This window comes from Triturus cristatus, chromosome 3_1, assembly GCF_964204655.1.
Source record: "Triturus cristatus chromosome 3_1, aTriCri1.1, whole genome shotgun sequence".
In the NCBI taxonomy this organism is placed as follows: Eukaryota; Metazoa; Chordata; class Amphibia; order Caudata; family Salamandridae; genus Triturus; species Triturus cristatus.
This window is the reverse complement of record NC_140583.1, coordinates 460,675,071-460,699,386: the sequence shown is the minus strand read 5'-3', so window position 1 is coordinate 460,699,386 and position 24,316 is coordinate 460,675,071. Positions and strand designations below refer to the sequence as shown.

The 24,316-nt window shown below is 40.7% G+C and overlaps 1 protein-coding gene across 2 annotated transcripts in view; it reads left to right on the top strand.

Moving 5' to 3' along the window:
- Positions 1 to 24,316, top strand: part of LOC146860406 (UPF0235 protein C15orf40 homolog) — a 63,657-nt gene that overhangs the window by 25,568 nt on the left and 13,773 nt on the right. For both annotated transcript variants that reach the window (XR_014978818.1, XM_085644273.1), the window contains exon 3: positions 13,170 to 13,297. Coding sequence is in view for 1 of the 2 variants with exons in the window: in XM_085644273.1 (XP_085500399.1) it covers positions 13,170 to 13,297 (128 nt within the window). In the remaining variant the exon portion in view is untranslated. The remainder of the gene's footprint in view (positions 1 to 13,169; positions 13,298 to 24,316) is intronic.

Sequence of the window (24,316 nt, the reverse complement as noted above, 5' to 3'; positions counted from 1 at the left end):
AAATAGGCAGACTTAAGGGGTTGTACCTGTATTGACTGTGCACCATTTTATAAAACGTGCAATATGTTGATGGAAAAGTAATGGTTGTATTTATTTAAACATATTTTAATTCCTCATACCCCTACCTACTTCCTGGCTTTTAGAATGCAGTGTGGTGTTTCAGAGGTACGAGCTTGAACATTTGAGTTGGAAGGGGGGAGGAGGCTGAGTGTCTATTTGTCTGCATTATAATTTCTATTATAAGATCCGTTTGGGCGTCTCTGCTTACAGTTTCAAGACTGAGATGTGCCTGCTTGTTAGTTGTGTATTTGTCTGTCTACTTGGCAATCCCAGTAGAGAAGTGTGTGTACACCTGTGAGTGAGCATGGGTCTCTGTGGAGCTGGATGAAGGTACAAGAGCAAAGCTGTGTTAAGTGAGGGGAGGTGCAGTGTCCGATCTGTGTTAATTAGGCCCAGCACAAATTGCTTTATTAACCTTCCTGCTTCCTCAAATTTGCTTAAAAATGCACCATTTGTCCACTCTTTTTTCAAAATTTTCTAGGGGGGAAAACCCCCCTGATACCCCCCCTAGGTTCTTCGAGCTCGCTCGCTTGCTACGCTCGCTCGTCGCAGTGCAGTACAACAATGTTATGCCACACCACTTTCAAATGTCACCAGCCGCCACTGATTGAAGACGTGATAGTCAATTAGGATCGGTTAAAATTGCTGTGGAAAAACACCCAATTCAGTCCGGACTTTTGCAAAATCAAAAAGAGCTACCATTGCGTAGGGTAGAATTCAGCCGTCCCTCTTTTTCCATCTTGATATAGATCGTCGAAATTTTCTTTCAGCGCGTCTCACAGAACAAACAAATATTATTTATTGAAGTTGCCTTCACGTGCCATGGCATCAACATACCATGCTTCTTGTGCTTTTCTCCTACAAGTCTTTGGAAGGTGCATCAGTGTATTTGGCTAAATGGAAGTAAATCATAACTGCGTTAGGTTGTGAAATGAAAGGCTAGCACTAGAAACATGGTGTCACAATCATTTTTTTGCCTGCGTGACAACTCAGATTAGACCCATCCATATGCAAATTACTCTTGGTCCTGCTCCATGGTGGCAAACTACAAAAAAAAACATTGGGTTAGAATGCTGTTTGCCAGTGGTCACACTGCAACCATTCCTTCTATCACCTTTTCTATTTGGTGTAACGCCCTAATGGCCAAGTGTACGCCCAGGCTTGGTCCCCTTGCGTACTGTGCCAAGGGAACCAAGCTGCACCCGCTGAAGAGGACCAACAATGCTGAAATGCTATTGGAGCAGGACCAATGCTAGTTTGCATATGGTTGAGTCTAATCTGAGGTGGCATGGTGAGCAAACAACGATGGGTCATAATGCTTCCCTGAGTTATTGCCAGTTCAACTAGCTGCAAAAATTCAATCAAGCTTTGTGTTTTTAATAATAAAGTCTATCCATATCCGTAGTTCACAAATTGCTAAAATTGTGGACCTTTGTGGTACATTCAGCTACATCCTTGTTCTCACTTATTTTCTACTCTTAGTAGTTTCAGTTGACTTGTACTGCAGTGAATGTCAGTGGACGCTGATGTGCCAGGTTGGATAGCAGCAATTATTTTCTGAACTCTGCAAATCCCAATCCCAATTACAATTTATCTGCATGTTTCCAGGATGCATCCTGTATAGCTCTGCAGTGGAGTATATGCTAGCTAGGTATATTGAATCTTTATGCACTTTACATAGGGAGAGCCATTCACTCCAGTTCTTGATAAGCTTCAATCCATCCCTGGAAACAGGATTCCCATCTCACCCCATTTCAAACAAGCCTTAGCAAAGTCAGACAGGCTTAGGCAAGTAGGCATTATTTTATTTGTTATTGCCACTATATGTTTACAAAATTCTAAATTAATAAATATTGACTCAGCAGCCCTTTTTAGTAGTGTTTTGTTTTAAATAACTAGCCTTTCAGTTGGGCTGTACATTTTTATAATTTGTTAAGAAGACAAGAATATATTACCTCCTAACGAAGCGCTCAAATTGAAGGCATCTACAATGTTACAATGCCACTTTAGCACGGCATAACCGCAATTATAAAAATATAACAAGCATTTTCAATGCAATAGGTCTCGCATTTCCTAGAGTTAGCTATTGGTGTTGTAAATTTCAAAGTGTTTTATCTATGTGTTTTGGTTTAGATTGTAGTGGATGTATGTGGTGTGGAGTGAAATTATGTGCGTTGTATTTGAATTGTCAGTTATCGAATTGTGTGGTTTGGAGTGTATTTTTGTAGTGTAATTATCTGGCATGGTGAATAGACTGGGTGAGAGCTGCACCGAATAAATAGAAAAGAAGATAGAGAAGAATGGGTAGTTTGTACAGGAGGTGTTAAATAAACTGGAGGCAGGAGCAGAAAGAGTGAGTGAGAAATGGAGAAAGAAGCGGAGAGCAGGCCGCAAAAACATGAAAAGGGAGTGCTTGTATATGCAGAAGGCACCCCAAGAAGAGGAGAAGAGCGTGGAATTGAAGACAGAAACTGTGAAAAGGCATCGGAAAGAAACTACACTCGAAGAGCTACAGTCAACCACATGACATAGGCGGGAAGAGTATCACCTTTTGGACCTAGCCGCTGTGCCAATGGATTTTAGACATGCTGCATAGCATCGTTTATCCTATGGAGCATGGCTAACGATTATTCTTTTTTTTTTTTAAACACAGTTTAGGGCTTGAAACTTTTTATTCCGTACTAGATAGTCATAATTTGTTCACCATAAGATACCAGCAATCTTTTGTAAGCAGACCAAGTTATGGATAAAAAAGCGTGTGGAACAGCATGACCGTAGAATGACACAGTTGGAATTACTCTTTCTTTCATGCCTCTCGGAGCACTAAATGTTAACTATTTGCGTTTTAGCACACACACATAATGCAAAATTGAACCAGAATGGGCTACAAAGTCAATTCAATTCAATTAATCGTTATTTGGACAATTTTTGGCCATAAAAGACATAATGCAGCCTGACTTTAGACAACACTTTATAAAGTGCAAGGTGACCAGTTAAATAGGTGCATAATGTTAAAAACATCATAAAAAGCGTAAAATACAGAATTTAAAAAGTGACAAACAGATAAATATTGTTTCAACAAGGTGGGCCCTCCATGGTTTTCCTAGTTCTAACTGCAGCTTTTTAGAAATGAGCATACCCCACAGCAAACAGCAGGTGTATTCAATAGTTGCAAATGGAACAAAGCATCTACATTTGCGATGGCCCAATGGTTTTCAAAGAGTTTTGTGCAAAAGTCTGCGATCGTATCTAAAAAAGTTGCAGAAAAACATATTGTGTAATAGCGATTGTTCAGAGTCTACAAAGTCAGTAGCATTGTCCATCAATTCAGAAGATTTTAAAGCTGCTTTCATCATATTATCTAGTAAGAGACAAGTAAAAGGAAGCACTTCAGCCTGGGCATTCATTTTAACAGGTTATCCTATAATCTTTTCATGTACAAGCTGAATCACTGCAAATACAAATAATATCAAGCCAGTCCTTGTTGGACCTGGTAGCTAATTTCTGCAGCAATGCTCCAAGTAACACCGCATTGCATGCTTTCACTACATTTTGATCTGCCATGATGGTGAGCCGGATTCATCAATTTTTTGCAGAAAATACAATTGGAACTGGCACCACTGGGTCAACATGCATCTCTGAACTTTCATGGATGGTAACAGACCTCCGTACATCACCATGGAGAAATTTGGAAATATGTTCAGTATATGCAAGAAACGCCTATTGCCTTCCTGTGCACGTTCCCAGAACAGGTTCTCACTCGGTCAATCGGGTTTGGGTAAACTGGTTTCAGATTGTACTACGGCACGTACGAATTCATGTGGCACTTCCTTTCCTTCCTCGCATTTTCCTTTGAAGTGTGTCATTATCTCAGTGAGGTACATAGGACATATGCTGTCACTATTTGGTGCCTCTTTCAACTTTAGGTGGGTCTTGGTGACAAGATGTTCAACAATTCCGCTTGCAGTCTTGTCAGTCACTATTGGGACAGGCTCTGGACAAAACATGCAAATTAGCATCTTTCGTCCATGTACCTCTTCTACCTTGAAATCTTTGTTTCCACAATCTTCTGCTGTCTTTATTCTGCGAGCCATGGTATTCTCCACCAGGCTACACAATAAAAAATAGAAAAAATATCTAGAAACAGGTTGGTTCCCATGCACTAAGTTCGAAAATATATTTCAAAATTAGGTCTTTTGTCTTTATCAAAGTCCCCCCCCCCCCCCCCCCCCCGCAAACCCCACCCTATTACACACCTTGTCGAATGTGTTAGATAAGAAGGAATTTGCCAAGATACTCATTCAGAGTTATGCATCTTTTGGCAAAAATGACATGGGTTAAAAGGGGCACTTAAAAGCTAGTTCTTTTAATTAGATTCTAAAAGCACACCTCCGGAAATCCTTATTTCCAATGCTGGTCCTTTTCAACTCCGGCTCCCCAAGTTGAATAGTAGTCAGTTGTGTCATATATACGCATTAGGTAATTAACTAAAATATGCAAACTCCAGCATCTTACCTGCAGATTTGCAGCTAACTTTACCCACTGAGGTGCCTTATTGAAATAGAAATCTTCGTGACTGAGATAGGAGCAGTTTCCATAGTCAAGCCATGAAATGATCACAGACTGGATGATTGTTATTTTTGGTCCATTCAGTTATTAGAGAAACTACCTCCTGTAATGTTTTGAGCAGTGCAAAACATTGTCCGACCACTCAGTGTATCTGGGGAGTGAATGATAGTTGACAGTCGTAGACTACCCCAACATTCTTGGCTTGAGCACTCTGGGTAGTGATAGCACTCAGCTGAGATGGCCACAAGGCTGAGGACCGGACTGAGGGCTCACCACCGAACAGTAGAAACCTGGTCTTGTCGCTTTTAAGTTTTATATAGTTGGCCAACACCCAGCATGCTACTGGCGACATGTAGATCCTAAAACGTCCTTGAGTCTAAGCCAAATTATTTGAGAAGGACACCACGATATGGGTGTCATTTGCATAATACATTGCCTTAAGGCAGAATGATCTGAACTGCAATGAAAGAGGAGCAATGCATATATTAAATAAGATGTAACTCAGAAAGGAGCCCTTAGGAACTCCAAAGATGTTAGGAGCCTCGGGAGAGCAGTGAGAGCCAATCAGCAGTCAGACTAAGGCCCCAAGACCGATACCATTTGCAATGAAACTGTTTGAGAATGGCATGTGAGACTGTGCTAAATGCTGTGGAGAGGTCTAGTTAGGATCAATGCTGCAGAGCTATTTTGTTCAGGAACCCTTCCAAGATCATTCTGGACAGCAACAATAGCTGATTTTGTGCTTTGTAGAGGTCTGAAACCTGATCAGGTATCATCAAGAACAATAATTGCGTTCAAGGCAGTTGTAAAGTTGCTTTTTTACTTCTTTTTTTGAGGATATTAGATACTGAAGTATATCTGTCTTAACTCTGCATCTACTTACCCTATATGACCTCTTCATTGCTGTGGAAGAATGCCTACTGCAGAGGTGAAAAATATGTTTGGAGTCAGAGGTTCACTTTAGAAGCCCGTAGAGGAGTAGAAGGTGCTTGAATTGGAAGTTGGAGCAAGGCCATTCTGGTATTAAAAAGGAATTATACCCTTTTTTTTTTTAATAAACCTAATTTGTTGTGGATTTTAAGTTATAGTTATTTCGCTGACAATAATTGTTTGTTTGGTGCATGGCACAACAACTGAAGATTGCCGGGGCACCATTACCCTATTGAATCCTCTGTGTCTCTGTGGTGTCTTGTGTTTGTGTAGTAAGAGAGCTCCATATTTGCTCCCATCTCGAATGTGGCTTTGCCTGCTTGGGAGCAGCACTTTGAGTGGAGGTTTGTTCTGCCCCACCATAATCTCTTTTATTGTACCGGAAGGACAGCAAGAGGCCTCACCACCTCCTTCCTCAGAGAACAAGAAGGCGAGGCCTCTTGGGAGTCTGGCAAGATCGGTAACAGCGCTATGAGACGTCCATCACGTAGCCTTTTTCAGTCCTGTAGAACACCCACCTCTGTTCATTGCATCACTTTGGGCTAAATAATCTACTTTTTGCTTCCTTAATCTGATGTCTGAAACGCCTCATCAAGGATGCATTTTTGAAAGGGGAGCCATTGCAACAGAGAGTAGGAACACATGTCTGGTCACATGCTGCTTTGGTCCAATCCAGTTGCAAATGTAGGGTTCCATACTCAAGTGAAGGAGTGCATCCATGTGCCATGATGTGCGATTAAATGTAAGTTGTTTATATTGGTGCTGCCTACCTTCCTTGTTTGACCTTATCTTGATTCTCATTTGATTTTGTACCTGTGGTGCACAATACTTACACTACTACACTGCTCTTCTCCTCTCCTCTGGAGTTGCAGTTAAAACCGTGCTAACTGTAATCACAACCACTGCTGCCTATGTTACAACCACCACACTCAGCCACAGCATGAAGAAAGGGCTGACATCTGAATACTGTAACAGGAGAAACATTCTCCCGAATAGGAATGTATTCAATCTAAAATACTCAAGAAAGAGAGGACATGAGTTGACATACACTGGTGATTTAAGCATCCACAATAACTTGTAAACTACGGCCTTACACACATGGCTCTGCTTCCTAACAAGCCACCGCCTTTCTCCCCTATAATATATTTCTAATGTGGCCTTCCACATTCATTAATCTTTACATCTGAAAGCTCTGCCTGTACCTTCACAATTTGTCCACTGGCAGCACTTGTTTGAAGGCGAACAGATGTGCATTAACACTGACAACCGTTCATCCTTGTGATATCAGAGAGACCTGGATCTACTCTTTTGTCATGATGTCCATTTATAGTTCTCCCTTTCCTTTCTGAGGGTGTCTTTATTTTATTTGTCATGTTTTGCAAATGCTCATTTTTGTCTTGTTTGTCCCACTATTGAGATTTGAGTTTAGTGCAGTGACAGTTTTGATTCTTTATACAATAAAAGTTCTGGTTGCGTATATCATTGTATACTTTAAGAACAAAAGAATTGCACTGTATTGGGCGGACTTTCATTTTTAAAGCTAGCGTTCCTACACCGTCCCAAGTACAATATTAGTGACACATCCTGTAAGTGCCTGTTATAAAGAGACACATGTTGTCTAAGGGGGCATTGCTTTTATGTGGGCCTGATGGGCAGTCTATATATTGTATTTACAGCCACCTTACCAAATGTATAACTGAAGCATTCCTCCTTAATGATACTAGGATGCAGATAGGTTGATTGAAGTAAGTTTAATCCATAGAGATCCCATCTATACAGAAGCTGGCACAAACAGCAACTCAACCAGTTTACATACAAATCTCTCCACCTAGAATTCCGTGACATCACAGATGACACTACTAACATTCCTGAGCTAACATCCAATTGTAGGATGAGGCATTGTAAGTGTATGCCATACTCATGACATACTACACACCTCCCTTCGTTACAAAAAATTAAATTGCAATTGTATCATATTCCTATAAATCAGAAGATAAAGGAAATTCTTTAAACATAGTCTAAAAGATAAGATGGTTTCTTACAAACCCTAGATGAAGCACGATTCTTACCACCTTCAGGTGTCTTAGGGTGAACATTATCATTACATTCATTATGGCAACCATCCACTCTTCCTTTTATTACCACTACTCAAATTCCAAATTCTGTGATCTTGAGTCTTAATTGCATTCTTGAATACCTTAATGACTTTCATGGGTTTCATAAATTTTGCAACAGAATTCCCCAACAAGCCAGGACGTTTGATCATCACCAAGTCACCAACTACAACTTTAGTTGTTTTTACAGCTTTTTTTCCATCAAAATAGCACTTTCTTAATTTACCTTTTTCTTCTTCTTTTTTTTGGTATTATTTCGTTGTTACACTTATTTTCTTTACCTTTACCTAACTCATATCTATTAACCTATGTAGGTTCTACATTGGTATTAGGAACTCTTCCTCGGAACAAAAGAAAAGGTGTTTTACCAGTGGTGGAATGAGGAGACAACCTGTACTCTTCAATTTTCCTAAGCACTTCATCTTTCCAATTTAAAGACGTGGATTCAGATAATGCAATTGTCTCTTTAATTACTCTGTTAAATCTCTCCACCATTCCATTTGCCTCGGGATGGTAAAGAGAGCACTTCTTATGTATAATACCTTTAGATGCTAGAAAACTGTTCATCTCATCTGACACCAATTGCACTCCATTATCCGTTAATATGGATTCAGGGATTCCCTCTTTGGAGAACAAATTTCTCAAACATTTAATAATGTGAGTCGAGTTAATGGTGGATAAAAAGAAAAATTCAGGCCAACGTGAAAACATGTCAATTATCACTAACACAAAAGTCTGAGACCCATTTGAGTGAATTGGACTCAGAATATCTAAGGCAATATCTTGCCAAGGATTTGAAGGACGTCTCCTTAAAACCATAGGCTGTACACGTGTGCTCTTGGAATTATCGCTCAATGTGCATGGGATACAATCACGAATTGCACGTTCCACTTCTATATCCATGCCTGGCCACCAATATGACATCCTCAAGCGTTCTTTACATTTTGTAATGCCTGCATGAGAGGAATGAACTAAATCTATGAGTTCCTTCCTAAGACAATAAGGAGGAACCAATCTTGTTCCCCGAAATAAGAGATCATTCTTTACCGACAATTGGTTACGCACCGCCCAAAACTTTTTGGTGTCCACCGATCCTTGCTTGTTACTGTTCCAACCCTTCTTAACCAGATCTATGATTTCATTTAGAACAATATCCATAACCATTTCATCACACCGTCTCTTTTCACAAATAATTTTCTGATCAATGACGCAAACTAATTCATCGGAATCTTCCCAATCATCTTCCTCGGATAACGTTATGGGCGTGAGACGTGACAGGACATCCGCTACATTATTCTAAACACCTGGTATGTATTTTATCACAAAATTATATTCTTGTAACCCTATCACCCATCTGGTAATCCGGCTAGATATTGAATCTAGACCCTTCTTGCTGAATATCTCTGCTAAAGGCTTGTGATCTGTTCTTACCTCAAAATTAATGCCCCAAAGAAACTTTTTCAATTTTTTTATAGCCCAATATACCGCAAATGACTCACGTTCTACAACTGAATATCTAGTTTCAGGATCTTTGAGGCTGCGTGACAAGCACATGATAGTCTGGATGCCATCCTCACCTTGCTGTTGTAAAACCGCTCCCAAACCCTTTTCACTTGCATCAGTGATGAGTATTGGTTTGATCATAGGGTTAAAGCTAGCAAGAGAAGGGGCCGCCTTGAGTTTACATTTGATATCCTTGAATTCCTGCTCGCAGCATTCAGTCCATATAAAATCTACACCCTTCTTTAATAGGTGTCTCATATTTACTGCACAATTAGCAAAATTCTTAACACATTTTGAGTAATATTCCACTACTCCTAAGAACTTCATGAGTTCACATTTGTTGGATGGCAAACTCATTTCTTGAATAGTATTAATTAAATCAAGTTTAGGTTTCACACCATCACAGGTTATGTTATGCCCTAGGTAGTCCATAGAGTCAGTTCTAAACTTACATTTTTCTGCTTTAATTGTCAAATTATGATCTGAAAGTCTTCCCAAGGCCGACCTCAAGCGAGAGTCATGTTGACAGGTGTCCTGCCCAAAAACCAAAATGTCATCTTGGTAGACATAAATACCAGGTAAACCTTGAAGAATATTTTCCATTACCCTTTGAAACACGGAAGAAGCCGATACTAACCCAAAGGGCATGCGTATAAATCTAAATGTACCGAATGGTGTTATGAAAGAAGTGTAGTCCCTACATGACTCCTCCAACTCTATTTGGTGGTATGCCGAAGTTAAGTCGATTGTACTAAAGACTTTGGCTCCACCCAGCAGAGACAGCAACTCATTTATGTTCGGCAAAGGATATTTATCAATCACTACACATTTGTTTAATTGTCTCAAGTCGATGCAGAGTCTCAGGTCCCCATTGGGTTTGCGTGCTGCCACCACTGGGGCCAACCATTCGGTCCCTTCAACCTCCTCTATGATGCCCTCCTCTTTTAATTTTATAATTTCTTTTTGCATGTCTTCTCTTACCGAAATTGGAATATTTCTCACTTTGCAACATACAGGAGTAGCATCCTTTTTAAGTATAATCTTGTGCTTGTAGCCTTTGAGACAACCCAGCTCTTTACTGAAAGCACTAGGTTAATCTCTCTTGAGATCATTAATCAAATTAACATCCCCTGCTTTCCTAATGGAGTTTACATCGCTTTTAAATTGAACAGGAGGATCACCATTGGGATCAAGGAAGACACCGAGATCACCTTGATGGATCCAACTGATGATGCTATCACCCTTTTTTGATACATAAATCTTTCCTGAAATCAACTTCCCTTTGTACTCAATCAGACCAATGAAATATCCATGAAACTTGATGGGCTCCCCCACATAAGCCAATGGCCTTATGTCGGGTTTCAGGAGTTTAAGCTTACTTTTCAAATTATTCATATAAAACCCACTTGAGACTATTGTGATCCTAGCTCCCGGATCAAATAGAACTCTAGTTTTTGCTCCTTCAACCAGAATTTCATCACATGGAGAATTGTTCTTCTTGTCTCCAATCACCACCTGCACTACAATCTGACCACATTCATAATCCTCAGGGTTAGATTCATCATAGCTACAATCATTAACTTCAACTTCTTTTACTTTCGGTGCACCTTTACTATTACACATTGAGTCAAAATGACCTTTCTTTTTGCATTTAGGACATATCAAGCCTAGAGCGGGACACTTTGGATTGTTAGCTAAATGTCCCATTTTTCCGCACCTTGAACACTTACTATTACTCCATCTCTCCATTTATTTTTTCTTTGATTGACAAGGATTCTTTATGAGTCTTGTCTTTACTTTTATGATCCACTTTGCTATTACTTTTCACCTCTTGAACCTTGCATTCATTAGTAGAATCTTTCTTTAAAACAGCGACACATTTTATAGAGTGTTGTATCCTTTTGGCTACAACGAGAACCTCATCCAAAGTAGGTTAATCGCGTAACCATAACTCTTATTGCATCCAAACATGAACTGATCACGTATACGTTCATCAGTTGAGCCATCAAATTTACATGAAGATGCGAGTTTTCTTAAAACAGTTAAATAACCTTCTACTGTTTCTTCTTCGGCTGGCATTCTCTTAGCAAATGTGTATCTTTCTAAGATGGTACTTACTTTTGGTAAGTAGTGTTTATCTAACTTTTTTATGCAAATCTCATAGTCATTGAGCCCATTCGCCTCCTCCCATGATAAATCAGAAAGATGGTCAAAAACGTCTTGCCCCTCTGACCCCAAACAGTGCAACAATAAAGCAGACCTCCTCTCTGCGCTAAGTGAAGGGCCACATACCCTAGCATATCTCTCGAATACAACTTTCCACTTTTTCCATTTTATATGAGGACTGCCAGGCTCAGATAAAAAAATGGGGCTGCAGTGACGTTTTGCATATTCAAAGCACTTGAATATTCAGAGCCTGAATGTGTTACCAACAAATATTTCTCTTATAAGGAGCTACTATTTTTTTTAAAACTAATTTATCCCCAATACCATGCGTAAGTAATTACATATGTTAAATGCTGTGCACATCAGCGGGAAGAAGAAAATAAACAGCTGAGCGCAGAATGCTTAAACAAATAAGTTTTCAGTTTCTTTGATATGTTAATAGTCGCGTAGTACACACCACCGAAGTACACAGCAAAATGCTTCAACGAAGAAGCTCTCAGTTACCTTGCTATCTGGTCAAATATAGCGTTGTGTGTATTAATGAAGGTGAGTTCCACATGCGCTACACGAAGGTACAAAGACTACGAAGCAGCGTATGTCGATGTAAAACACACAGAGCAGAACAACTGAAAGCCGTGTGCATCGGCGAGTAATTCTGTGTTGCCTGGATATGTGATACACAACCTCCAAAATGGCTTCCGCGTACGCTGTGGAATGACGACACACAGGAAGCAACCTTGTGCGTTTCTCGCGAGATGATATTAATTAGGAGGAAGAAGGGCAAACATTCACATCTAGGCAACACAACATCCGAAGTATTCCGGTCTCTCCATTCTAAGACCTCGAGACAGGTAACGCTCGCACAACGTTGGCTCTTGTTTTGAAATAAAATATGTTGTTTATCATCAAATTTGTCAGGCAATGTAGAAGGAGTACGAAATTAGCACTAGAAGCAAAGTCAGATGAGCGCTATTCCATGCGCTCAGCACACACAATCCAGAAGCATCGCCAACCAATATACAAAAAAAACACAGAAATACTGTAGTTTCGAAACCAAGATAGGCACTGCATCTGTTTCCCACAGCTGACGACCTCGGGAACTGTCCTCAGCGCGATCAAACGTTGCGAACAGTGGTATGTCGCTCACAAGCCAGAACACCGATGTGAAAACTTCGACCAGCATAAAGATGAGCCCGCATCGATTATGTATGCACACATAAATCAATACAAATGCGGCGAAGCTCCCAATCTTCAGCGAAAGATAAGCATACAAATAATTCCAATAAATCTGAGTTATTAGAAGTTTCTTTGACACTTGCTGTCAGATTGATGTAGACGCATCTTGGAACTGTTCTTTTTTTTCTTTTTTTAAAATTAATGAATTCCTCACCAATTTTCCGTGTTGGGATCTCACATGGCCGCACTCTGCCGACTACGCCAGTGAAGCATTCCTCCTTAATGATACTAGGATGCAGAGAGGTTGATTGAAGTAAGCTTAATCCGTAGAGATCCCATCCATACAGAAGCTGGCACAAACAGCAACTCAACCAGTTTACATACAAATCTCTCCACCTAGAATTCCGTGACATCACAGATGACACTACTAACATTCCTGAGCTAACATCCAATTGTAGGATGAGGCATTGTAAGTGTATGCCATACTCATGACATACTACAATAACATTGATAAATTCATCTTTGTTAGTAGTTCATGGCTGTTATAATTATCCTTTTTACAATGATTGGTTATTTACTTCTCATTTTTAAAGCAAAAATGTAAAGGACAAAAGCTGTAAGTTTACTAATCCAAATGTTGTTTTCCTTAAGATGTGAGCAGTGAAGCTGTAGATGTGGCTATCGCTGCACCGCCCACTGAGGGTGAAGCAAATGCAGAACTGTGCCGCTACCTATCTAAAGTTCTAGAAGTGAGGAAGAGCGACGTGGTTTTGGATAAGGTAAAGTTGATGTTCGTTTATTTTTAACAGCTTTGTAGGGGCACAGAGTAGTGTTCTATGACGTAGCAGGTGAAAATGCATATTAAGGGAGCATTTTGTCTTACCCGTTTGTGTGCTTGAAGTACGGAGGCAGTTGATGTATCTAGGTGTGCATCATTTTATGTGCAAGTAGACACTGTATGAGTAGTCTGCCTAGCACATGGAGCGTGTGCTGTAATGTCTTTCAAATATGAGTGTTCAGTCAAGCTGGGAGGTCCTAAGGAGAAGAGCTGAGCTTACATTGACACCTTCCCTGTAACTGCACCCCCAGAAGGATAGTGCTATTTCTAACTGCAGTGCCACTGTTAGTGCTCCCTGTACCTACACTGCCATAAGATTTGTACTCTGTAACTACACAACTAGTTCTTTCTGTATCTGCACTCCTAATGCCCCCCGTCTTCACCCTATCTGTTGGTTGTGCTGTATTTAAATGTACATCCCATTGGTAAGATATGCTCCTCAAAATCGTGCACTCTCCATGCAAAAGACGTACACTCCCTGAACCTAAATGTCCATTAGATACTGGACAATCTATCATGTAATTTAGCACTCCTTAGCTTAAACTTATAGAATTGCTTACATTTATTTCCACTTAATGCACAACAGAACTTTTTTCTTTGTGCATGCTGCACACTGTTTTCTCCTAATCAAAACCTTACACATTAAAACTCATACCCTCACATTGCTGAAAGTGATTAGCTGTAAGATGCGTGAATAGGTGTAGGACTCGCTATAGATCTTGAAAAGACTTGGTTTATTTTTAGTTTTCAAATTTTAAAAATATTTTGTTATTGGGTATGGAATGAAATAACAGCTTATGGGCCAGATGTACTAATTTTTTGGGCGGATGCTAATGGGTTTTAGACCCGTTTCCGACAAAACGAGTGGGCCATGTACTAAACCCTCTTTTGCGAGTCGCAAATCAATTTGCGACTCGCAAAATAGGATTAGCGGCTCACTATTAGGAAGGGGCAATCCAAGGGCGTCCCTTCCTAATAGCGACTCCGGAAGCTATGTATGACTGTTTTGCGACCGCAATTGCGGTCACAAAGCAGTCGCAGTTTACCACCCTTCACAGAAGGGTGGTAAACCACTCGCAAACTGAAAGGGGTCCATCTCTCACAAAAGACTGTTCTCCATTGCCCAAAGGTCAATTGTTTGGTGGAAAAACTCAACAAAGTGGGGAGGCTAAATCGGAGCAACACTGTTCAGGAAGTTTGAGCATATTCTTCAACCCTCCTAATTCAGTAACTGGAATTTCACAATTTCTATCTCTTAAAGACGGGCAACCTGGTACAAATTTGACATGGTCTTGGTGGGACGGGATATCCATGTTTCTACATAGAGGCATCCAATTATGTCATATTGCAGAAAATTAACAGAGCTACAATTTTCGCCATGACCGTACCCATGAAGTCAAGGGTGAACGTGGGGATGCAGTGCACGTCAAGAAACCTTTAAAAGTGGTTGGAGAGATTTCAGTGTAGTTTAACTAGAAAATGACCATATTTGGAGCATGGACAAACTATGTAAGAGTACTTAAATTTTGAATGCTGTTGAAAATACCCCTTCCACGTTTCAAGGCAATATCGTTCATACGTTTTCCGCAGGTCAAATGTTGAAATTCACTTTGGGGAAGTTGAAGAATGGTTTTCTATTTGTCTCCTTCCCAGACTTACTGGATTATGGCACTTGTTTCTTTATTCTTGCTTAACATTTCTCTACAGAAGGAGATGGTGCTGTAATTTATCATTAATCTTTTCCTCATTTCTTCCCTTGGTACTACCCTAAGTATTTTCCCTTCTTTTACTAACCATCGTCCTCTTAGAATATTATTATGGATGCTCCATTGTTCTCAATGATTTGTCATTGGACTACTTTCAATTTATCCTTGTCAGAACAAACCTTGCATACTTTTGTCATGTAGATTCCTGTGAGCAATACAATTCTCTCACTGTTCATGCATCATGCCTGAGTGCTCATTCCCAGCACTCCCATTTGTGTTGCTCATGCAAGCTCAAAGTTTAATACTGCTAGCAGTAATATTGGTGAGTGAGTAAACAAATCAAAAACGTTCAGGTGGTTAAAGGATGGAATATCCAGACAAAGGAATGTTCCAGTACTAATATGAATATATGTACTGAAAATAATCCATGAGCCAAAGATAAGCAAGAAGACACCATTTGGCTTAAGAAGGGGGAGCCCTACGTGTGGGGTGTTTGACGAGATATTTTGTAATAAACTTGAATGAAATGAGGTAACATCAGGGAGATCACTTTGACATCACTGGATTCCAGACCAGATCGATTAGGCCTCTAGACTGGCATGAAGGCAGACTTTCATGTTCTCCAGTTCTTACTTGTTAGAAAATGGGAAGTTTCTGGTTGACAGAGACGTGCAACCTGTCCAAGCAGGAACCACTATCCTAGTCAGGGTAGGTCACAACAAAACCTAAATTATCCTGAGCTAACCTGGTAGCTTGGCACAGAGCAATCAGGGTTAACTTAAGAGGCAATGTGCAAAGTATTTATGCAACACTTCATACAACACTGTGAAAACACCACAAAAAGACTCCACACCAGGTTCGAAAAATAGATTATGATTTTATAAATAAAACCATACCAAAACATCAAAAATCCATCCAGTTGAAGTCAAGACATTAATTTTTAACGATTAAATGCAAAATATAGTGCTTTTAAGCAATTAGTGCCTAAAAGATTAATTTGTCGCCCTGGACCGGGACAGAGTCAAGAGTTCAACCTGACCATGATGGAGTGCTGGCTAGATACAGAACCCATGCAGACCCTGGGGCAAAAGTGCCTTGATCCTGGTCGCAACAGCCAGATGCATCAGTGATCCTCACGGAGGTGTTGCAACAAATTTCTCAACACAGTTGCAGCGATGTGTCTGTTCTGTGAGCGAAGCTGCGTCCCTAAATGCGATGCACCGAGGTTCTCCACGCTGTAGAGGTGATGTATGTGTTCTGAAGCGGTGGTTCCAAGTGCGATTCGCCGGTTCCAAGTGCGATGCGCCGCGGCCACTGCAGGTAAGTGCAGTGAGGCCAGGTGAGAGGGGATTTAAAGAGACAACCACGAAAGAAAATTAAATAATTAATTTTCCCTCGTGGCTGTCCCTTGAAATACCCCCTCACCTGGCCCCACGGCTCTTACCTGCAGCAGCCGCGATGATGAGCCGGTTCCGAGCGTGATGCACCAATCGGGTTCCCACAACAGTGGCGATGCTTTGATTCTGCTCTTGTAGCAGAGGATGCGTCGGTTCCACTGTAGCAAACCACTAGGTCTGCTTCCAAGGGACCAGGACTGGGGTGGCTCTACTTGGTAGGACAAACTCACAAGCAGATGAGCCCAAGTATTGGAACAGGAGGGCTCCAAGTCTTTGTGTCCCTGAAACTTCGACAACAGGAGCTAAGTCAACAAGCCCTTGGATTCACTCTACGTTCAAATGATGCAAGTCCAGTCCTTCTCACCCAGGCAGAGAGAGAGTAGCAGGGCAGCACAGCAAGGCAGGAGTTCAGCAAACAGCAGTTCCAGCAGAGTGGCAGTCCTTGAGCAGCACAGCAGATCCCCTTCTTCCTGACGGAGTGGCCCCAGGTCCAGATGTGTACTGATTTGGTAGTGCCGAGGTCCAGTACTTATGCTCAGTGGTGCCTTTGAAGTGGGGTAGACTTTGTCTGAAGTTCACAGAGCCTGTCCCTTTCTGCCCCGACTCCAGATACAGTGCACTTTTTAATAAAAAGGTGAACATTGGGCATTGTAAATATTGTAGAAAACCATGAGTAACATGTTGAATATATTGGAGAACAATACCCATAATAAAAGTGGGTATTTTATTCTTTATTTAAGATATCACTCGCTTTGTATTGTCCTGAGAAGTCCAGAAATGTATTAGGCCGAAATGCATCAACTTTTTTATTTTAGACAATGAGCCTACACTAGATGGGAAACAAGTAATAAAAAATCACTATTCAGTGGAGATCATTGTTAAGGATTTGGACATGTTGATTAAGTGATCATGGTATGGACTAGTGGCTGGCCTTGAAAGACAGATCACATATAGATATAAAACAAGTTGTATTGCTTCAGACGTGAAACAATAAGACACACACAAACTCTGCTCTCATCTAGCCACATCTCTTGCGTTCAGTGAAGTGAAAAACATAGAAATATTTCTGTGTGTACTCAAGTAACCCAGCCTGCCTTCGCAGCTGAAAAGTAGGGTCAGAAAGACACAAGATGAAATCGTGTTCACAAAATGCAGTTAAAATAAAGCAACATGGAGTCCATGGTCACCACATGATCTCACAATATATAAATGTATGTATCATTACACTCCACTCCTTGACCATTGACTACTAATACAACCTATAGGAGTAAAAGGCACAGTTTTAGGATGAAACAAAGATATCCAATTAGGCACACATTGCATGCAGCAACAAATAGAAATAAAAATATAGATTATAATGAAAATGTAAATTTCCTCAGCCATGGTTTTATTTTAAAAGCAAAAGGGGCTTTTCTTGTTCTCTGAACATCTAATAACAATTCAGCTAAAGCAGTAGAAGTTATATATTATTTTTCTTATATCATGAAACATGCAAGCTTGTTTATTATTCTAGTATTATACACAGCTTATCCAGGAACACCTACTATGTATCTAGCTAGACTAATATATTCAGTTTTGTTTAACAAGGCTATTTCAAAATCAGTCTTTAGGCAATTGAAATGCATCTTTAGCACAGCGAAAAACGTAAAAAAGCTGAATGTAAAGAAACATCATAAGTCTTAATCGTGTTAAGGCACATGGTCCACCAGCCACGTTCGCTGGAATATGTAGGTGTATGACGTATTGCCACACGAAAAAAACCATGACTTGGGTAATTTAACATGCATTTGATGCTGGTGGCTTGAGTCCCTTGGCTGTGGGCATCCCTGGACCCTCAGTCCTCTTCGGATACGCCCGAACACACTCCACATGGAGCAATCAGGACATGCCAAACTATGATCTAGAACAAACCACTATTATTCATTCTGGTGAATAGTATTCATCAGCAGTCACATGTTTCCATTTCTCCTCTCCAGGTCTTAGTACAACTAGAATGCTGTTTTTTCGAGTAGCTATGACTTCAGCAGGTATAGGGCGGTGGGGGTGGTATTTGGGGTATTCAATCCATACTTTGGCTCAATGGTTCTTATCAGCGGTTCCCAACACCTTCTTTCCGTCCTACAGCAAGAAGGGCTGGGGCAGTCTCCTCCCTAACAATTCCTCCATGAACCCACATGATTTCAATCTGAACAACTCTATCTTCAGGTTGCACAACTAAATCAGTGTCAACAGTATCACCTTTATTTCTTCTTGGTAGTCGGTCTATTACCCCCCTGCACCACACCCCCACCCCCCACTCCCCAAACTTGGATGCATTTCAAGGCAAACCCTGAACGAGGGGCAATCTATCCAAAATCCCCATGGAGAATCTGAATTCCAACCCCTGTTTCAATGAAAGCTATATCTCTCAGTTTTAGACTGTGCCTCTGTAATGCATGTAATGCAAGACCTGCAGCCTCAGGGGTGGCCCGACATGGAGCCATAGCTCCGGGAGTTGTCTCCCAGTACAAGATAGCATTAGTGACCACGTGAGGCTGAATCTGTAAAGCTGGTGTCAACATTCGGCTTAACTAGGTTTTTGCATTTGTTAAAGGCTTGTTGTTCAAAATTAACAATATATCATGCAAGTTATCTCTCCAACCTTTTAATAATCCATTTGACAGTTGTTTCAGCATCTACTCTGTTGTGCTTTGTACAGTAATACTGCACCAATTTGCCTTTGAAATGAGAAGCATTGTGACTTTGGATATTCAGTCTTTTCAAAATATTCTGCTCAGTGCCACATTTACATGGAAAGGCTATCAAGTAGTCCGAGTAGGCATCCACCGCTGTGCACTCATTGACATCCTCAACTATTTGTCATGAGCCCAATGTAATCAACCTGCCATATCAGTGCTGGTAATTGTCCTCTACCAAGCTGACCTCTTACCACCTGTGGGACTGGCCTTGTTGTGTATGCTGACAAATGGTACACTGCATAATTGCAGTTTTGATAAGGTCTAGGGGAATATGCATCCCTCTATTATATGCCCACCGGTTAGTGATTTTCTCTCCCAGGGTCCACAATTTTGGTGTGCCTACTTAGCCATACTCACCAAATCAGAATCCTGTGTCGCCACCTCTGCCTCTAAGATTTTAGCCTTTTCATCTGTAAGGGAATGAAACCAGCGATTTAATGAGTCAGTAGAACAGTGCGCGTCTGCATGATACACAGTAACTGTGCTTGGTGGTAGAATTTCACATATCTCTTGCACAACTCCTTAGCCCACTTCACAGGGGACTCCTGTATCTCAGGCACATCCTGTAGCACCTCTGTATTTTCCACTGGGGCCTGCGCAACCTGCTCATGCATTACTGCAGTACCTTTGGGGCCTTCTCAGGCCCTGTAGTATACGTACCATTTACACTTGATTATGCGGGCTTCCTGTGCATGCCCTGTTCTATGAGACTTGGGTGGAACTCATCACCTATTGCATTATGGGATCTCAGGTCTCAAAATCAAATCATATTGTTCCCCTGGGTCAACTGCTCAGTGCTTTTCAAATATAGTATACCGCTCTCCAGCATTCGGTAATTTATTTGTCCAAAATCCTAAAGGCACCCTCTTCCTTCCTTGCTTCTGCCACAAACTCCAATTGGCATACTTCTCCTAGGCTGTTAAATTTCAGCTCAACACCTCCCTCTCGTACTGGCCACAAATCCAAGGCACATTGAATAACTTCCTTTGCTGATTGAAATGCATTCTGTTGCTGCTCTCTCACTCAAACCTATGTTTCTTTTGCATAACCTTGTACAAAGGGGCCACAATCTGACTCAAATAAGGGTTATTCTGTCTCCAAAAACCAAACAATCCAATGAATCTGAGCTTCCTTCCTATTTCGTAGCACAGCTAATTCTTTAATCTTTTGTTTCACTTCTGGCACCACCTCTCTGTTTCCCTGATGCCATTGGATACCCAAAGATTTCACTTTTTTTAAAAGATCCCTGTAGCTTTGTGGGATTTATCTCCAACCCCTTACTCTGCAAGTGCTCAACAATCCTGTCCAGTTGGATCTGCACTTGTTCATCTGTCTCTCCTTTCTCCTCTGACTCCAACTGTTTCTGATTTACCTGTGTATTATCCTTCTTATTCACCCTCCTACTTCCTTCATTTCTATCCAGCCCTTGTCTTCAATACAACCCCCACATACTCTTGGTATCAATGTCTTCCCTCGACACCCCATCCTTCAACGATGCTATAAACATCTCTCTCCTGGACACTCTATTATTTTCAGTAAATGTTTCAGACTGGAAAGACCTCTGTCTTGTTCCACTGCCCCAGCACACCCAATTCACGTGCTGCCTCAAGCACCTGAGAAAAGGGATTGCCTGTTTGATTAATCAACTTCATTATGTGTGTATGCTGGGGGAGAAAAACAAATGATCTTATTTCGTATTGATGTATTTAGCAATCTATTTACACATCATGAAGAGCACCTATGAAAATTGCAATTTTCATTACATCCTCATTCATTCTCTGCATTGCATCGCTTAAAGTAAAGCAGGGCTTCTCAGTTGGGGGCCAATCTGACTCAGTTGTGTATTTGTGTACACATCCATCTGCCGCTAACTGCAGTAAAGTGGTTTGTACATTTCTCTGAAAATTCCTAAACTCATCTTACACAGCAGGATCATTACTTGGTACACAAAACTTTGCTGCATATCCATGATCTAAGTGCACTCCCTGTGCCCCTGCCAAATGCACCTTTCACTTGTTAATCCTCCTTGTTTTCTCCACCTAAATTGTGCTACATGTTTTGCTGCATTTTCAGCCACAAGCTAAGTTTACAGCCTAATTTGCAACAATTTGTTCTTTCCTAACAACATTATAGAAGTATTATTGGCTTCTGCTAACTGTTTTCCATTGCTTCACACTTTTTCCAACTGAATACATTTTTCATGCATTTTCCTATATGCATTTAAGAGGATCCAGCCTCTTTGACCCAAAGTGCAAAACTCTTTCCCTTTTTCAATTGCCACTTTTTGCAAGCAAATTAGTATATCTTCTGGCTGTGCATCAGACAAACATGCCCTCCAATTCTCACTCAGCCCACCACAATGCGACCACTAATAAGTAAGCCGACTATATGGGGCTAATCCCCTGGTATTTCATTTGTATCTGGAAACCTGCTACATCCGTTTTTGATTTTCTGCCAAACAGTCTTCCCCTTTCACTACAGATCCTGCAAAGTGATGCCAAAATGTATTGCTTCAGACTTGACACACTTAAACTCAGCACTCTTAAAATGAGGCAAGTAAACTTATCAAGGTGCTTTCAAAATGAAACGTGTATTTATTAATACAGCACTTTAAAAAGGAATACAAAATATACGTGCTAATGCACTTTCCTAGATGTCAAGTAAAAGAAGTCAGTTCAGTTCATTCCACTTTAATCGATTAATTAAAATCATAAAAGTACACACAACATATACATACAAAATACAATAAATAACACTATTACATTCATCATAAAACCAATTTTAAAAATAATTCATAGTACAGAAGCTAAAGTGCATAAACAGACAAAATCACATAAGGAATACCGTTCCATAAATACATGCCATTTTTTAATCGATCGACGAGGTCCTACTGGCTATCATCCTACCCTTCACCCTAACTGCGGCCACAAGAAAAGACGCTATACAAAAAGTTTCATAATTATTGGATAGCATTTGTAAATATAGTAGGGCAGGTTTGGCCTGGAAGAAACCCTTCTGTCGAAGCAAGGGAACCAAGAACTTCTTACGGGCCCCCGAATAGTGTTTGCAAAATAATACAAAATGTAGAGTATCTTGGATGGAGTAGTTATCACAGGAGCATAACCCAGCATCCTCGGGTTTCGACCAAGTCGGGTAATCCCCCAAAATAAAGTGTAATAGATTGAATCGCAGTCTGGTCAGGAGCCAGCGATGAAATGGTTTGGTGACTATAAGCAGGTAGGGTTCTATTAACAGAGTAGTTTTTAAAAGGGAATGTGCCCTCACCAAAGGTTTTTGTGTTTCAATCCCTTCCCTTTCCATAGTCATTAGTTTTATAAAATTGCTTTTTACCCATTTCAAATCATCCTTCCTGATGTTTTCCGGATGGTCATATAACTCCTGACGTCCCAATTTGGCGAACATAGTTTTAACATATACCAACCAGTTGATCTTATCAACTCTATCCAATTTAACACAATCTCTAAGTATCTCGTGATTGAGACTCAAATCTGAATTAAGCCAAACTCTGAGCCAGCAGAGTAACGGAGCCATGCTCAGGGTGTCAGATAAATATCCCAAACCTAATTCCTGATGCAAAGAGAAAATGGGGGCAGATTGTGGTAATGAGAGTAGTTTCCGCAGAAAACTATTTTCAGCCACCTGAAGATCTGGTTGGGGTTTATATCCCCAAATAGCGGAGCCATAGCCCGCTATGGCCAAACACTTAGAGGAGTATATTTTTAAAATGGCCTCCATTGGTCTTGCCCCCAAACGTTTTGCAAAACCTAGAACAGCAGAAGTTGATCTGATTACTGCGTTCTTTTTTAATTTTTGTTGTGGGGCCCAAGTACTCTTTTCATCAAAAACTACCCCAAGATAGGTGAAAGAGGGGACATACGACACTAGTCCTCCATTACAAGAGAAAGTTTTTGTTTTTTTAGCTCTCCTGCCAATTATCATGACATGTGATTTACCTATATTTACAGTTAGGTCCAGGGACGACATAAATTCACCAAAAGCATCTAGTAGGCGCTGTAGACCTACCGACGTCCTAGCCAGTAAGACAGCGTCATCCGCGTATAGGAGGACTGGAATTAAAGTGTCTCCTACACGCGGAATATCCAGACACGCTTTGACCAGGGTTTTGTCCAAAGCATTAATATAAAGGGTAAATAACAGAGGTGCCATAATGCACCCCTGTCTAACCCCTCTTCTAGATTTGAAGGGCTTGGAACAACTACCATCCCGAGATAACCTGATCGATGCGGTAAGATTACGATGAAGATCTACTAAAAAGTAGACCAAAGGTGGATCTAGACCCATCTCCAATAGAATTGTCCACAGCTTTGACCTGTTGACCAGGTCAAAAGCTGAGGACAAGTCCATAAAAGCAAGGTTCAACGTGCCCTCCTTGGCCATAGTGTATTTTCCCATTAGCATAAACAAATTCAAACATTGATCTATAGTGCCACGAACTTTACGGAAACCATATTGTAAATTAGTTATAATTTTGTTATCTTCTGCCCAAGCTGTGATCTTTCCAAGAATCACTTTGCCAAGTATTTTCACTACCGAATCAATCAGGGAAATAGGTCTGTAGCACCTTGGTTCACTCCGTTGGCCCTTTTTGAAAACCGGAATAATTGTCGAATGACACCAAGATGGAGGAGGCCCAATCAAAGCCACAGCGTTAAAGACATTGGCCAAAATTTTTGCCCAGAATGTAGGATTATGTTTGTAAACATCCGCTGGGACATGATCAGGGCCTGGTGCTTTATTACTCATTGTATCCTTTATGGCCTTTTCTATATCCTCAATAACAAAAATAAGAGGTGACCTCCCTTGCTGTGGAAAATTATTAAACTCATAATTATTGGGGTCATTAGAGCCATAGATCCCTTCAAAGTGATTTAACCATTGGGCTTCTGTAACATTAGTTTCCTGGCAGCTGTTAGCCAAGCCTGAAAAAAAGGGGGTATTTACAATTGACCAGAACTTGGCACTATCTTTTAAGACGTTGACTGATAGCAGGGCATCCCAAGTATCTGCTTTAATTTCAGATTTTCTCTTATGGATCGCCAATTTGTATAGTTTCCAACGGCTCGCTATCAAAGACCTA